At 41.7% G+C, this 16,511-nt stretch overlaps 1 protein-coding gene across 1 annotated transcript in view; it reads left to right on the forward strand.

The window, feature by feature from the left end:
* Positions 1-16,511, forward strand: part of TMTC1 (transmembrane O-mannosyltransferase targeting cadherins 1) — a 141,246-nt gene that overhangs the window by 45,853 nt on the left and 78,882 nt on the right. Inside the window, exons 6-7 of the mRNA XM_082240469.1 lie at positions 9,494-9,575; positions 10,040-10,143. Coding sequence (XP_082096595.1) covers positions 9,494-9,575; positions 10,040-10,143 — 186 coding nt within the window. The remainder of the gene's footprint in view (positions 1-9,493; positions 9,576-10,039; positions 10,144-16,511) is intronic.

Consider the following 16,511-nt stretch of genomic DNA (forward strand, 5'->3'; position numbering starts at 1 on the left):
AGGGGGGTTGTTAGATTGCCAAAGAACTTGCATGTTTGTAATATTTTTTGTTCCATTTTTTCATGATAGGTGTACCCTTATTAATAAAGAACTGTGTGTTGTTTCCTATATCTGTTTCTTCTCTCATGCTATGTTCAAGAAACCTAAGTCGAATTAAACTTACACAGTAATTGAGTTGGTACACAGCTCTTGTTGTTCCACACCTGAATTGTAGAGCGATATCTACATACGGAATAACTCTTCTGCTATGTCAGGGGGAAGCTGTCGGGAGCGTGGCTGTGGTAGGGCAAAGTGAAGCAGGGCAAGCAGAGAAAAAGTGAGGCAGAACTGTGGCAAGGACTGTTAGCAGCAGGGTGCCCTTAATATTAGCAGAGAGTGTGCTGGTGTGGAGTATTCCTCCTGACATGTTGCTGCTTACCCTGAGAAGGTGGAGGGGTGAAGCTCAGAGCTGCGTGGTTGCACTGGGCAAGACCACAGCAGCCAATGCCATGCTTCCACAGAGCCTTGAAGTGTTCCCACCATCTGGGTAAAAAGTAAAAATGCTGGTGTCATGAGGACAGTTCCACCCCCTCACATGCGCCGTTACTGGCCTTTAATGTTCAGTCTCGGGAGTAAGTTTGGTCTGGAATGGCCTATTCTGAGCTATTTGCTGTTAAGGGGATTCTTTTGGTGGCCTGGCTTTCTACTCTGTAGTTCACTTCCAGAGTTTAGTGGATGGCAGACAGGCTGAACACCTGCTGAGCAAACCTCAGGTTTCGGGTCTTGCTTCAAGCTGCGATTGTGACAGCAAGAGCAAAGAGACAAGTTGCATGTACTCTCTGCCATTGTCAGGAACCTTGCCCTATGTACTGCAGTGGATCTTTGTCTGGGTGTGTCCACCTTCTGTGCATGCCCTTGATGCCCACTCTAGGCTTAGAGAGACCGTGCATAGGATTAGTTGCTAGTGGTGATGCACAGATGGTGCCATTCAAGAATAGGTGCGATTTAATGTCTAAATTAAGTATTTAAGTATTTGATAAAAATGTTTAAAGTCGGAGACATAATGATAAATTGCTGTCTATAATTTTATAATCGGGAACGCAGGAATGGGAGATGTGAGGAAGTCCAAAAGCTTAAGAAAATATGGATGTTGGATATTTGATTTTGTGGTGTGTTTTCTATTATATGTTACTCTTTTTGCTTTTTTCTGTTGTTCTTTGTTTGTTGTATTTGGGTGATGGTGTTATATGTGTTTGGTGAATTTAATGTTTAAAATCTTTAATAAATATCTTTAAAAAAAAGAAGAATAGGTGCGATTTAGTTTAGAGCTTGCTTCATTTTAGAAACATTCCGTAAGGGTGCCACCAGCCCAGACATCTTCAGTTCTGCTTATCTTGTTAGTAAATATTTAATAATTGGATAGCTCAGCTCACATACTTCCTGTCTTGCAAGTGAAGGCTATTTTCATTGGTGTTGAGTGTGTGTGGGAGGTATAAGGATGCTTAGGAGACCAGAAAGCTAGTTCTTAACAACTCCTTCCTATCTGCTCCTTAGCCACCCTTTTCAGTCTTTTTCTATAAAAGCTGTTCTGTGAATTCAGAGTAGCATAAATGAATTGATCCCAAAACTCGTGTGGGAAGGCGGTATCGTATTTGTAAAGCTTTTCTTCTGCCCAGTAGCTATGTGTAAGCATTTATTAGCTGTTTTAGGATTAAAACTTGCAAACATAGGTCTGTAAGATTTTTTATGTAAACACTTTTATCAGGTGTGGTGCAAGTGAAAATCGTTTTGACCACTCTCTGACAGCAAGAGCATGCAAGTTTCCAAGCTTGATGGAATTCTTTGTTCATGTGCTACTCAGAATTCACAGAACAGCTTTTCTAGGAAAGGCCTAACAACATACAGACCCAATGTTACTGCTACAACAACAACAACAACAGTATCAAAGGAGGAAATAGCAGGTATGAATCCAGAGACAAGCAGCTAACCACTAAAAACACTGTTTTAAGAAAACAGACCAGAAATGGAAAAACTACTATCTCATACCACAGCTTCAGTGGAATACTCCTAGCCCATCATCTGCTGAAGACACAACATAGTGGGAAATGTTTAAATTGATTCTGCTGCTGGAGACAGAAGGAATTTTCACAATTGGAGGAGGCTAAGCAGTAAAAGCTCTCCCTCCAAGGACAAACCAGCCGAAGGGCTTCTCAGTGAAAGGTCAGGAAACATGCTTTAGTAGGAGCAAATGGAGTGAGGTTCCCTCCCCATTTTTTATTTTATGACAAATTCATTTCTTTTGCAAGTGCCCTCAGGGTGCCCATGGATGAAACAGAGAAGAAAAGCATAAGAGAAACGTATGTATAATATGCCAATACTTGCACAGAAATGCGTCTGTACAGAACAGGAGAGGAGGGGGGGAATATTTCCACTCGTGCCAAGCATTCCATCGACTGTCTGCCAGCTGATCAAACAAGGCCAAGCAGGGTTATAAGCCCTCAGCCGTGCAATCACAGCTTCTCCTACTTGTACAAAACCAGGTGCAGTAATTGCCTACCATGACTTCATTGATTTCAATCACCTCCCTTCCTTTGCAAGAGCCAGACACCTATTGCTCCAGAGAAGTGACAAAGCTTTATTTGTAAGCCCTTCTTGAGCTGGTAGTTGATCTCTTCTACTATATCTATATGTGTGTGTGTGTGTGTGTGTGTGTGTGTGTGTGTGTATCCCTCATGGGAAATATTTTCTTTCTGTATTACACATTTTGAAAAGTTAGAAGGATTCACAATTCTTCTACACTAACAGTTTAACATTTTAGTAGCCAAGCACGTGAATTATATCCAGGTAGCCATAATTAGAAGGAACAAGCATGGTGTTTACTTTAATGTGAATCTAAGAGCTCGGGAGCTTGCAGAAAATTGTAGACAATTGAATTTACCCCAAGTGCTAAAGCACTGCCTTTCTCAAATGCCTGCCAAAAAACCTTGTATGCATGAGCAGCACTGAGTTCACTTCCATATAGCAGCACCCTCTGTGTGCACTGCAATAATGAGAAGTCTCCTCATGTACTGCTTTGGGTGTTGTGTAGTGGCAAAGAACATAAGCCGGGACCTACTGGGTCAGGCTGGTGGGTCATCTAGTTCACAGCATTCTGTTTTCACAGTGGCCAGCCAGATCCCTATGGGAAGTTCACAAGCAGGCCTTGAGGGCAGCATACCGGAAGCTGAGGGAATTTCTGGATAGGAGTTGGTGTCTGAAGTCATCAGGAGGGATGTGAAGATCTCTGCAAGAGTGGTTTCTTACCAGCGGCTTCATGAAATGATACAGGGAGATCTCCATTTGTCTTTTCATCCTTGGTGTTCCAGGATCTTTATACCTCCAAAGCAGAGGTAGCAAAGTTCAAGTTATGGGTCTGTTGGGAGCTGTGGTGCTTAAGTGGAAACTGTCCAAGGGAAAAACATGTCATAAATCCCAGCCTCAGTGCAGCTGCTCAGTTGCACGTTCCAGAGAGCCTGCTATGCAAACCACATCGTTGGCCCTGGACTGGAACAACCTGTACGCATTGTTTATAGTAACCAGAAGTAACCATACATGGCATTCTTGTTTTCTAAAATTATGGCCACTTGAGCATAACCCAGATGCTTTTCTACCCAAATACCTTAAGCTGTCATTTAGAAGAAGCTTGAATGCATCTGTAATTTTATGCATTCGAAAACGAAAGATGCAGAATAAAAAGAAGCAGAATATGAAGAGAGAGAAAACTTTTTGAAGGAGATGTATATTATTGGTGGGGAGCTTCAAGGTGGAGCAGGTAGAAATGTGGCTGCATCAGCTGTATGACCAAGTTCCTTATGGGGAACTCAGTTGTGTTGCTGATCCCGGCAAAAAGCAGGGTTGAAGTCACTGCACATCAGCTGATGCCCTATATGACATCAAAAATTGCCCTAATCTCAAGAGCAGCTTCAGCATCAGTCTAGGAAAAAGAACAACCTACTTGTGTTTTAAGTCAGCAATGTATAGGCAGCCATAGATGCCAACAACTGCAGCTGATTTTGAACTGGTAGAAGAAGCTGTCAATGGGTGGCTGAGAGGTTGTAGCCTTGTTTGGTCAGCTAGCAGACAGCTGATTGGACGCTTGGCATGAGGGAATTCTCCCCTCCCTCGTTTCTATACAAGTATTGGCACATTGTGGATATGTTTCTGTTACACTTTTCATCTGTGTTTTATCTAGGTGGACAACAGTAGGTCACTTTGAAGAGAAAATACATTGTGAAGCATGTCACAGAATGAAAGGGGATGGGGGGGAAATAATCTCCTTCCATTTGTTCTTACTGCAGCGTATTTTCTGACCTTTCACGAAGTAGCCCTTTTGCTGTCTTGCCTTTTGTGTATGCGAACTGCTAGCAGTGGAGAATCCTCTGACTTTAATGCACAGTTTGTGGGGAGCTGAAGGAGGAGGAAGCCTTTAGCAAGTTACAGTTCCTGTAAAAGGTCATTGTCGGATAGTTTTGGCAGTGATGGGACAGAACAGAACCCAGAGCTTTTGAGCAGCTGATATGACCAGTATGAACTGCTACAACAGCACTCTCTCCTGCAGCTTGAGGTGGTTAAATTACCTTGTTCAGGCAACAGCCATAAAATCAAGTAATCCTCAAATATCACAATAGGCCAATTTTTAACATTAAAATCTGGCTTAAACCATTGGGCTTTGTAGCATCTTGAACCTCAGCAAAGAATAAATGCAGCCCAGGACTGGAGGAGGATACCACAGGTACCAAGGCAATGATACCAGTTTTCAGAAATAAAATGATATATTAATTTCATTTGTTAAAGAGCTCTCAGTCATAACAACATATTTATAGATGCTCTGCCGGCATACAGTTGTTCTGTTTAACTAGGAGGCTGGTCTAGTAGGGAAGTGGTGGACTGATTGAAGCTTCCCATTGCTCCTTTGCGTGCTGCAGTGGTCTTTACCTAATTTAGATCTATTAATTTCAGTGGGTCTACTCTTAATAAAAGTTAGGTGAATACAAGCCTATGGCCCAAAATTCTTACACGCTCTCTTTGCTCTGCCTTTTATATTGGTGTGTTGATTGTAGAGGTTCCCTTTGGATTGCAGGGACTTCAGTCGACTTGTTGAGCGCGCACAGATTACAAGGTTTTTCATAATATTTGGCCATGTCAGGGTTCCTCTAAGTAAATGGGTGCAACTGTCCTGAAAGGTGTCATTCTGTCTAAGGAACATTGTTTTCCTTCACCTGATATTTTAAAGTCCTGTTTGTTTCAGATCACCATCAGCAATGGTAATATTCCCTGCAACAGCCGCCTCTATTTCAAATGTTCATTCATTCAAAATGACAATGTTACGTGAGTCCAAAGGTTTTGTGATTTGCAAAGTAATATCTGATTTAACAAGGTGTGTGAAAAGAGTTTCACTGTCTCAGGAAGCTGAGTTCCATTCCAGAGCCTCTTTTCTACTGTGGGAAAAAAGACTCCGCTCCTTCTGGCTGATGACACAATCTCCCTAAGTGGTGGTATGTTGAGCAGAGCTCTCTTCCTAACTGGCAGGAGTTTCTATAGATGGAAGTGCTCTGTGAAGAAGGTAGCCCCCAGGCTGTCATCTTCTTCAGACAAATGACTGGCTGTGTGGAGCAGGCCTCAAGTAGCTTTTTGCTTAAATGAATTAGGCATCTGAGTTCTTCACCTTAACAAAGACAATCTGTTTGGCCTTAGAAGGGGTTTGTTTTGATCCACACAACTCCCATCTTGTACCAGCAACTTTTAACACTGCTGTAAACCCACATGGTTGTGAGTTTTATTGGGCCACCTGTCCTGCTGTCTTCGGTTATAAAAAAAGGTCTCAGTGCAGTGATGATGTCATTGGCTTTTTGTGATGAATTCTCCTTTTCCGGAAATCACAGCTGCCAGATCTCTGTCTTGGCCTCCCGTTGAACTATATGGGTGTGTGTGTATGAATTTGCTTTTTTAAGCAGTTCTGTGTTGTATATTGTTGTTCTGATTGTGTTTTATTCCTAAAAGGCATTTTAGAAAAGGAAGCAGCCAAGTAATTACACAGTGACTTATGGAGAAGCTGGCTTGGAGGCAAGGTTTTTTTTTTTTTTTTTAAAGAACACACACAAAACACACACACACACAAACCTCTGTACAACAAATACTTTGCCATTTGAGTGGAGCTGGCTTTCTTCACCATCTAGTTCTTTGTTTTGTTTTGTTTAAATGATCCTCCATGAAAGATGCATTTGTGACATGTTTAGCATGTAGTTATGGTGAGCAGCTGAATATTTTTGCAGCACTGATCTTGGCCTTTGCACTGAGACGTTCTGGAATCAGAGGTGCTATGAGCCCTCCAGCCTGTCAGCTTCTACTACAGACTGAAGCATGAAGTACAGCAGACAGAAAATACTGCTCTGATGACTGGTGCCATGTTCTTAGTATTTATGGCGAGCCTGCTCCATAATGCCTGCCAGTGTTGTATGGCTTGTTTTTTCCTTCTTCTTTTGTGCATTTCTTTCTGTTCTAAGGCCTGAGATAAAAGGTAAAAAGGTAAAGGACCCCTGGGCGGTTCACAGCACACTTAACGAACTGCATCCTTAGTAAACGACTCCTGTTGTGCAGCTTCTCTCATCATTGCTGTGTTGGGGAATACCTTCCAAGAAAGTGAGCTTTGTGAGTACAGTCTGTCTGCAATTAGGGTTTTAACTTTGGTAGAGAGCCTTCATGTGTACAGAAAGATATCTCCTTCAGAAATTATGCTTCAGCATCAGGACAAAGATTGTGGGGTGGGTGGGGAGCAGCAGCATGACTTTGGGGCCACTTGTCAAATAGATGATATCCCTTTATATTAGAGGCCTTCCTCTGTATATTAGGACATATGGCCACCTTACACAGATCTGGCAAAGAGAAACTGTGTCACTAAGAAAAAAACCTATGCCAACGCTAAGGCTGAGGTTCAGAGAACCAGAAAACTAAAGAACACCTGGTAGATAAAAAAAGCTCAAGAGATCCAGCACTTAGCCAACATCCATGATGCACAGAGTTTCTTTAAAGCCACAAAGACCATCTGTGGGCCAATAAATCGTGGTATATGCCCTCTATACTCAACAGACGGTACCACACTTCTAAAAGATAAAGAAGCTGTTGCATTGTGCTGAAAAGAACATCTCCTTAACTGCAACTCCCCCGTAGCTGCTGAGGTCCTCTCACAAATTCTGCAAAAACAAATTAGAGATGAGCTTTCAGTATCTCCAAATTTGGGAGAGTTGTGTACAGCTATTAACCAAATGAAAGACAACAAAGCCAGTGGACCTGATGGGATTAAAAGTGGACGGAATTGAACTTACACAACAACTTAACAAATTCATCGAAAAAATCTGGGGGAGAGAGGAGATCCCAGTAGAAATGTTGGAAAGTGTCGATCACTTTTCCTACCTGGGCTGACATTGATGCCGAAATCCAGCATCGTGTGAGCTCTGTGATGCTCTGTGACTCCGATAGAAATGCAGAGTGTTTGACGGGACATTTGCAGGGAAACCAAAATGCTTGTTTACAAAGCTATTGTACTATCAACCTTACTGTACGCTTGCGAAACATGGACCACTTATAAACACCATCTCCAAGTCCTCAAAAGATTCCATCAACGGTGTCTCTGCAAAATTTTACATATCACTTGGGAAGAGAGGTGAACTAATGTTAGTGTACTGGAAGAAGCAAAGATCACCAGTGTCAAAGCAATGATTCTTCAACATCATCTTCATTGGGACTAGTCGTGCTGATGGGATGCCTGATTATCGTCTATGTTTGGCAAACCCCTACCATTATCAGTTCCCGCCCAGAAACCTATGTCCCCACTGTGGAAGGACATGCGGATCCAGAACTCGCCTCCACAGTCACCTACAGACTCACTCGGCTTACTCGGCTATGAGTGATCTTTGGCTCACTCTTTGGCTGTGAGTGATCGCCAAAGAAGAAGAAGACCCAATGGTATCCTGAATGTGATTATGAATTAAGAAACTCCAGTTAGGATGTGTGATTTTTATATGTAGCTACTGGGGTCATGAGTAGCTTGACAGTGTGGTTTTGAGTTACTTGCATGCTTCATTGGGGCTGGCCACATAGGGCCAGTGTTCTGCTGCTGACTGAATTGAGACATTTCCAATGGTTTGCTGACATTGTAAGTATTCTTTTTATGGCCAAATTCCGTTAAAGTCAAAGAGGGTTTATAGAAACCTCTTCTACTGCTTTCTTAGATAAGCAGGCAAACAGGAGGTGTTAAGGGCCTGCTCTCAGGTTAATTAAATCAACTGCTTATTCCCTCCGGCGACTTCACATCAAGGCCAAGGTGAAATATGGAGAGTAATTGGGAGTTGCCTTTTAAAGTGAGGAGTTGTTGCCTGTCTGAAATCAGTGGAGGTTTGGGAAACTTAAGACCTTGTAAGATTAGTCCCTTTTTAGTCTAGCTTGGCATTTAGCTCGGATACCAAGATCAAATGCTGACATTTATTAATAAATAGACATAAAATGTCTGAGACAATTTAGCTTTTCTCTGTGGAATGTGGCTCATTTTATTATTACTTCTTTTGACATGGCATTCATCAGACTGCTTTGATTAGACAGTGTGTTTTCTGGAGCACACCCAGATCCCCCCCATGTTTTCTTTTCCTCTTTAAATTTTAAACCCATCTCATGTGGGCTTTATCTCTCTTACTTTGTTGGCGTGCAGAGCTTTCCCTTACATTTTAAGGGTTGTTAAGGTTACTTGCTGTTTGCTGTAAAGACATAGATCAAAAGACTGCTTTTGACATTTTTCTTTTAAACTGGGAAATACTGTAATCTGTGCACTTTTTTATTTGTTTTTTTGGCTGAAACCTTTAAGCCAGAGTTTTCCTTGAACCAGACTAGATGGGTGAGTGTAATAGATGTTTAGTGCGATAGAGATGCCTTGTTCCTTTTTGCCTGAGAAACTGTACAACAGGGACCAAAGACCTTTACTTTTTGCAACCTAAAGGAACATGTTTTTATTTATGGATCAGTGGAATGCAGGCAGTGGAGAAACCATAGCTTGGACCCTAAGCTTCCCTCCAAGCGTGGAAGGAGTTTGCACTCCTTTCATGAGTACAGTTTTCCTTAGAACTTAGGATCCTGGGAACCCCATGTGATTTACACACCCAAAAACAATAGATCTTACCTAAATGTGGTGATTGTGCCTAAATATGTGGAATGTGCTGTGTATCAGCTGGAGAGGTGGGGCAGCAAAGTCACCTCCCCGCCCCCACCCCCGTCTATCTGCTTATTTTTTCCTCTTCCATCCATGTCCCTTCTCCCTTTGCATATTGTGTTTATTAATTTGGAAACCTTGTTTTAAACCATGAATGCCTTAAATGCATTGGTGGAAAGACAGTTTATGATTGTAATAACACCCCACAACATTCCAGTTCTAAAAGATTGGTGTCTACTGATAATCACTTTCATAAATGTTTTCTTTTCTTTTTTACAGTTACCTGACCATAAGCAACAAACAGAAGTTCTTATACATCACAAGTCCTTTTTTAAAAAGGGCTGCCTTGGTACTTACCTATGTAAGTATTACTTTGAACTATATTCTTACTTAACTTTAATTTCTTCAGATGAATCCCATTGTAGCTCCTTAGTCTCGAGAGCAGGCCTAATACAGAAGTATCTTACTCTGTTAGTCCATAGGAACAAACATAAGAATTTGTATGCTGGGCAGTGGCAGATTTAAGTTGGTGGGGACAGTTCTGCACAGGGCACCAAGCTGAGGGGTGCAAAACAACCACCTGCTGGGTACCTACTGAGAAGATCCATAAAAAAGCAACTGCATCAAAAGGAATTACTGTGAAAATTAGAAGAAAATATTTTGTCCTTCCTCAAGGCACCATATTAACAAAGTTAATGCTGAGTTAGAACAGTTTATCTCAGTTAACCTGAAAATGTTTGTTTTAAGATAGGTTCTGGTTTCCTGGTCCTAATGAATTGTATGTTTTTTTGTAGTAATAACCGAAATATCTCTTCTTTTCTGAAGGTGATCCTACTTTTGTATTTTCGCTTCTGGATAATGGGAGGTTCTATGCCAGCGTTTTCAGAACAGGACAATCCAGCTTCATTCTCCCCTTATCTTCTAACAAGGTATGATACCAGGAGCCACATATGTTTGAGTTGATGCTATCTTTCCATTTAATGTGAACTAATTGAGGCCTTAATCTTTGTTGTTGTTTCCTGAAAATCACAGTTATAAAAATATGCTTGGGAACCTATAATATTTGCAGGATTAGAATAACTCAAATGCATAAAATAATTCCAGTGGATATGTTGCAGTGATTGTCCAAAATGTGGTGGTTGTTGACAGTCACGTGTGAATGTGCACTTTTCCAGATTTTACGATGGAGTTGCCCAAACAAGGAATGTGTGCAACAATATGTATTCTAGTGCAGAGTACATGCAAAAATGCATATTTTAGTGAAAGTAACATATACAACTGCATTCTGTTATGACACATTTGCTTGCAAAAATGCTTCTACAAGCAAAATTATACATACAGTGGTACCTCTGGATACCCATACCTCCGGTTGTGTATCCTTCAGGATGCGAACACGGCAAACCTGGAAGCGGATCCTCTGGTTGCGGAAACTTCGGGATCTGACCGGAGCTCCAGAACGGATCCTATCCACAACCAGAGGTACCACTGTATTAGGGAAAGCTAGCACAAAAATGAATACAGAGGTACCTTGGGTTAAGTACTTCATTCGTTCTGGAGGTCCTTTCTTAACCTGAAACTGTTCTTAACCTGAAGCACCACTTTAGCTAATGGGGCCTCCTGCTGCTGCCGCGCCGCCGGAGCACGATTTCTGTTCTTATCCTGAAGCAAAGTTCTTAACTCGAAGTACTATTTCTGGGTTAGCGGAGTCTGTAACCTGAAGCGTATGTAACCCGAGGTACCACTGTATTAATTTTTATGCTGCATTAAAAAATTTCAGATGTGTATGCAGAAATGGGCAAACCAAATTGTAAGGCTGTAAAAGTGAGAAACTTGGAGAAACCAAAATAGACAGATTTGTCCAAACCTAGCATTAATGTGAATATTGGCCGTGCTCAAATTTTTGAAATTCACCCTGATATAGATAAGTGATTCTAAAGAGGTATTTGGGGTCCGGACACCTAAACATTTTGTTTATATTTTTATAGAGAAGGTCTATACGTACTTAGTCCAGGGCAGAAATTTGGAACCTTAACACAGGAAGCACTTATGTCAAACGACACATAGAACATAGAAATTATGCCTGTGGAAGAAAGTAAGAAAAAATTGGGGTTTCATTTCTTGACTACATTCCTTGCCATGTTGTTTAGCTAGGTACTGCCAGTTGCTCATGAACCATTACTAGGAGTAAGAGCTCTCCCAGGATAATCACCACAGCATTAAAAGCTTGGATAAATGCTTTTACTGATTATTTCAAATGCCCTCAGGGTACTTCCCTCAAGAGAGCAGCAGTACAAAGGAGACTCCTAGTCCCAATGAACTCTCATTTAAATTTGGGCAGTCTCTTTGAAAGGTTAGGGAAGCCAGTGAAGGACTAGTGAAAGCAAGCGCCACATTTTCAGTTTGCTTTCTGTGGAAGCTTTTCATGGGTTGTACTTAATTCCCAAATATCACTCTGTCTAATCCCTTGATTAGGGGAAACTGCATCACCACCATATAAGCCTTTAAGGCTCTTGGGTTTCTGGCTTGGCAAGCCTAATGCCTCAACATCCATGGTTTATCCCTAAGACTTCAGTGCAAGGGGAAGAAAAAGGAGGAGGAGAAGCTGTAACATGGAAGGTACCGGATGAGACAAACAGCTCATTGTCTCTCTGGCTGCTATAGATTGAACTGGGAGACTCTGGAAAAGAAAATACAAATGTTCTCATGGGTCATGTAAGAGGGCGGAATGGAAAAGAACAGCATGGGGTAGGTTTTGTAGCCCATTAACTTTTCCTTTTAAAAACCTTGTGGGCTTCCTCAGATAACGAACAGAATTTTAACTCTTCCTAAATGCCGAGAGGAAATGTTATTAATGCCCTTCATTAGGCGTAACAATTTTTCACTTCGGTATTTACAGCTGAAGCTATTTTAGCTTGGGGCTCTTTCCATCTTTTTCACAGCTCTAAATCAAATGCGCTTGACAAGGCACTTCATAATAATGTTGTAAAACATATGTGGCTGCAATTATAACCAGGTGCTGTTATTTATGGGCTCCCTATCTCTGCCGTATTTGGTTTGTTTACTCTGAGGCGCTCCTATCAGGGAGCCCATCCATGCGGCAAAACCTTCCGGTTTCTATATAGCTTGGCATACTTGTCTCTTTGTCAGCCGAATCATTTTTGAAAAGATAACAGCTTTTTTTTTGAGTGTGTGTGTGTGTGTCTCCATTCCCATATAAAACTGGTGGACATCATACTTCTACCAGGTTGTTCTGTGTATGGGAGGGCCTGCAGAAGTTGGTTGTATACCATTGTAGTACAGTAGTACCTTGGGTTACAGACGCTTCAGGTTACATACGCTTCAGGTTACAGACTCCGCTAACCCAGAAATAGTACCTCGGGTTAAGAACTTTGCTTCAGGAGGAGAACAGAAATCGTGCTCTGGCGGCAGCGGGAGGCCCCATTAGCTAAAGTGGTGCTTCAGGCTAAGAACAGTTTCAGGTTAAGAACAGACCTCCAGAACGAATTAAGTACTTAACCCGAGGTACCACTGTAGTGGGATCCTGTCCCACACCAGTGAGACAGCCTGACCCAGAAGCTCTTAATAGAGGTCAAGCAGAACAATATGATCTGTTCTCTTGTCTTCCTGTTAAGAGGCTTCATTGCTGGTCCGGTTGGTTTCTCTGTAGCCCCTCCTTCAGCCACAGGTGATAGTTGTTGGTGGCACAGACTGAATTCCCACCCAACTTCCCTCAGGCTCAGGACCTGCTATAGGGCCAAGTTCTGTTCGTAGGTTGCAACCCAAGAGAGGGTTGTGTATGTATATGTGGGTTTGTTTGTTTTAAGATTGGTTGTATCAGCAATGCCACAACAACCTAGCAGAAAGCATACCAGAGCGAGTAGATAAATAATTCCTGCTGTGGTAGGAAGGTAAACAGCATTTCCGTGCACTCTGGCACTCGTCACGGTCTTCTGTGCACCAGTCATGCTGGTCACATGACCCGGAATGCTGTCTGTGGGCAAACACCAGCTCACTTGGCCTGAAAAGTGGGCTGAGAGCCTCACCCCATAGTCGCCTTTGAGTGGACTTAACCATCCATGGGTCCTTTACCTTTACCATACTTTACAATCCTATGCAAAATCCTATGCGGGTCCCATTGACTTCAAGGCTGCAATTCTAAACAGATTAACCTATTGAGAGCCTCATTAAATACAGTGAAAATTAGTTTGGGGGGAAACTGCATAGGACTAGGCAGTAATGTGAGTGTGATTCAGTTTCTCAACTGTGCCATGTGATAAATGGACTCTAAAATAGGATCCTCTGCTTTCTTGCCAGGCTGTAAAGAGTTAACTTTGCTTCAACTTTCGTGCTTTTTGTTGCTTGAATCTAGGGCTAGAAGTGCAGATGCCTTGGCACCAGAAATAAAAACAAGCAGTTTCTCCACATATTAGCAATAAAAAAAAATATTTCTTTTACATGAAGTCTGCAAAATAATTTTTTAAAAAATGCAAACGCTCTTTGGCCATCTGACTTAATCTGCACTGTTCGTCTCAGTTATTCAGAGAGCAAATGTTAATTGGAAGAAATGCAATGCATACTGAAAATTAGTAGACAAATTAACTCAAATGATTAGGGAACATTCTCCAGAGCTGCATAAAGTATAGATTGGGGTAAAATAATAAACAGCCTAGATTGCAGTTAGGGAAGCAAGCAAGTCCCCGGTGTTTATGTTCAAGCTGTCACTTTCCTCAGAGCTGTGTTTTGGAAGGGTGGTTGTTTTATGTTCTTGAGAGAGATCTGGTTGCACAAGCAGTATTTATAATTAGTTTTAAAGCATTAGATTAAATGCATTCAAGCATCCAGTATGCCACAGTAACAGTTGCTGCCTAGGTTCTTTTTATAAAATCATGCAAACTTTGGGAATAAACTCAGGCCTTGCTTTAACAAGGAGAATGGCAGAAGCCTGTAACTGGGAAGTTCATCTTTCAAGTTCTCCTTTTAGTTTTAGGGTTCTTTTCTTTTTAATGCTGATTTTTTTGCAACTCTGGATTAAGCACCCCATTGAACCCAAGGGAATTAACTTTTGAGCAAATTGCATTATAAGTAATTATATACTGTCATGAAAATCTGTATATACATGAGGCGAAACAGCTTCACTTTCCTTTTTAAAATCTGATGAGATTAACAGGGGGCTCATTAGTTTCATTTGATTTATAGCCTTCTCTATGCCAAGAGCTCAAGAGGGGTAGCATTATGCTATTGTAATTAATTAGAGTTTAATTATCATCATCTTACTCTTTCTTTGGTCACCCGAAGGTAACTTGAATAAAAATATCACTATGAGAAGCACAATCTCAGGGTTTGGCAAGTCTAGTAAGAGGGAGCAAATTCCACAGTTGAGAGGCAGCCAGCAAGAATGCCTTTGTGCTCTTATTTCTTGACTTCCCATGTAGATAGTAAATTTAGGAGAGTGTTCTTAGTGAAACTTAAAAGGTCAGGCTGGAAGAGAAGGAATGCTGTTTTCTAACTTCCCAATAACAGAGGCCGCTGGAATATTTTTTGGCATTGCTGTGCTGGCTGAAAAGAGGCAAGGATGTAGCTAATCTGGATTAATTTTGTGGCGCCTGGAAATCTTAGTTTCAGCATTGCCTTAGTAAAACTCACCAGGGAAGAAGTCAAGGACAAAACTAGAATTAGTTGGCTCTGCATGTCAGTGGATCTAACTCTCCAAATCCTTAGCCTCCTTGTTCTCTGCCCTACCAGTCCAAATGGGCACCAGGCACCACGACCACTGGCTGAGGCTTAATCCCTGTCATCTCCAGCTAAAAGAATGAGGTAGCAGATGATGGGAAAGTTCTCTGCCTGAGAACCCTGAGGGCTGCTGTCAGTGAGAAGAGACCAGTGGCCCTCCTGATGCTGGACTTCAGCTTCCATCAGTCTTGGTCAGCATGGCCAATGGAAAGGGATTGTGGGAGTTGTAGTCCACCAATATATGGAATTCCAGTGGTTCTGCACCCCTGGAGTACATTGTACTGGGCTAGATGGACAAATAATCTGACCAGTTGTAAGGTAGCTTCCTGTGTTCCAGTTCATAACCTTTGACAAATCACTAGCTTAACCTCCTACAGAAGGTTTTGGGGAGGATAAATGGCAATGTACTACTTCATAGAAATAACAAGTGTATCTTACTGCTTTTGTGAAAGCTGATTAATAGCATTAGCTATTTTAGTGTTTGCAGGTCCTTTATACTTTTTGCAAAGCATTTTGAGAGCTACTGATGAAAGGTACTATATGACGTTGTTGATTACTTAAAAATAAATGCTGCCATTTATTCTTTGGCCTCACACTTACTGCCCGCTGTCACAGCCACTCTTAGCTTTGTGGTATACACAAACGGCAAGCTATTATTCAAGGCTATTAAAACGGGAAGGCGATCCAAATTGTTACGCTTTAAAAACTGTCACAGATGGAATCCTTGCATTTTCAAAAGAGGCTTGCGGCGAATCAATAAGTGCTCTCTTTAGTCCCACCGCCATGTTTGGCGAATGCTTCCTAAACCGTGCAAATTTAATGAGAGCTTTCAGCATTTGACAACGAGCAAAACAGCCAAGAGATTTTCTGTTGTGATAAGCTGAGATGTGAACCAGCCAACTATGCACAGCATGTGACGAGTGTTTTAGGATTTGGAAAACAATATGTGGCTGTGCTGGCAGAATGTTTGGAAGGATCATAAGTGGTGCCAAGACAGAACAGAGCAATTTTCAAGCCACTTGGTTGGTGTTTCTGCCGTTTGTTGTTATGTATCATTTCTACTGAAAGTGCTGTACAAATAGGTCTTATCATTCGTCTTCATAAATGTTCTCACAAGGTATGGGGAGGGGACTTCTGTTTCCTTTGCCTTCTCATAATAGTTCACAAGAACAGTTGCAGGGTCAGCAGCTAAGCTGTCCGCATCCTTGTGGGCTGCTTACATGTTGCCTGGGTTATGTTGGAAGCTCTGCTCCTCAAGGGAATCTCTCATTATGTTGTTGTTTTCCACATCAGCCGGGTGTGATGCTGAGATTAACAGTCTGATATTGGCTTCTCAGTCGTCTTGGCTTCTAAATGCTACCAGATTGCAGAAAAGCAGTTTTCATCAGATCACTGCCTCAGAAACAAAAAGGTGTTTTTCCATTATATGACCAACCTTTCTTATACCTCACAAGGTTATCAGACACTAACTTACTTATATATATTTATATCCTGCTGTTCCTTCAAGGAGCTCAAAGTGGTGTACAAAACTGTGCAGACACCCGTGTGCATGTGCGCACGCTCACAC

Source organism: Podarcis vaucheri, assembly GCF_965113315.1.
Source record: "Podarcis vaucheri genome assembly, chromosome: 10".
NCBI classification, from domain to species: Eukaryota; Metazoa; Chordata; class Lepidosauria; order Squamata; family Lacertidae; genus Podarcis; species Podarcis vaucheri.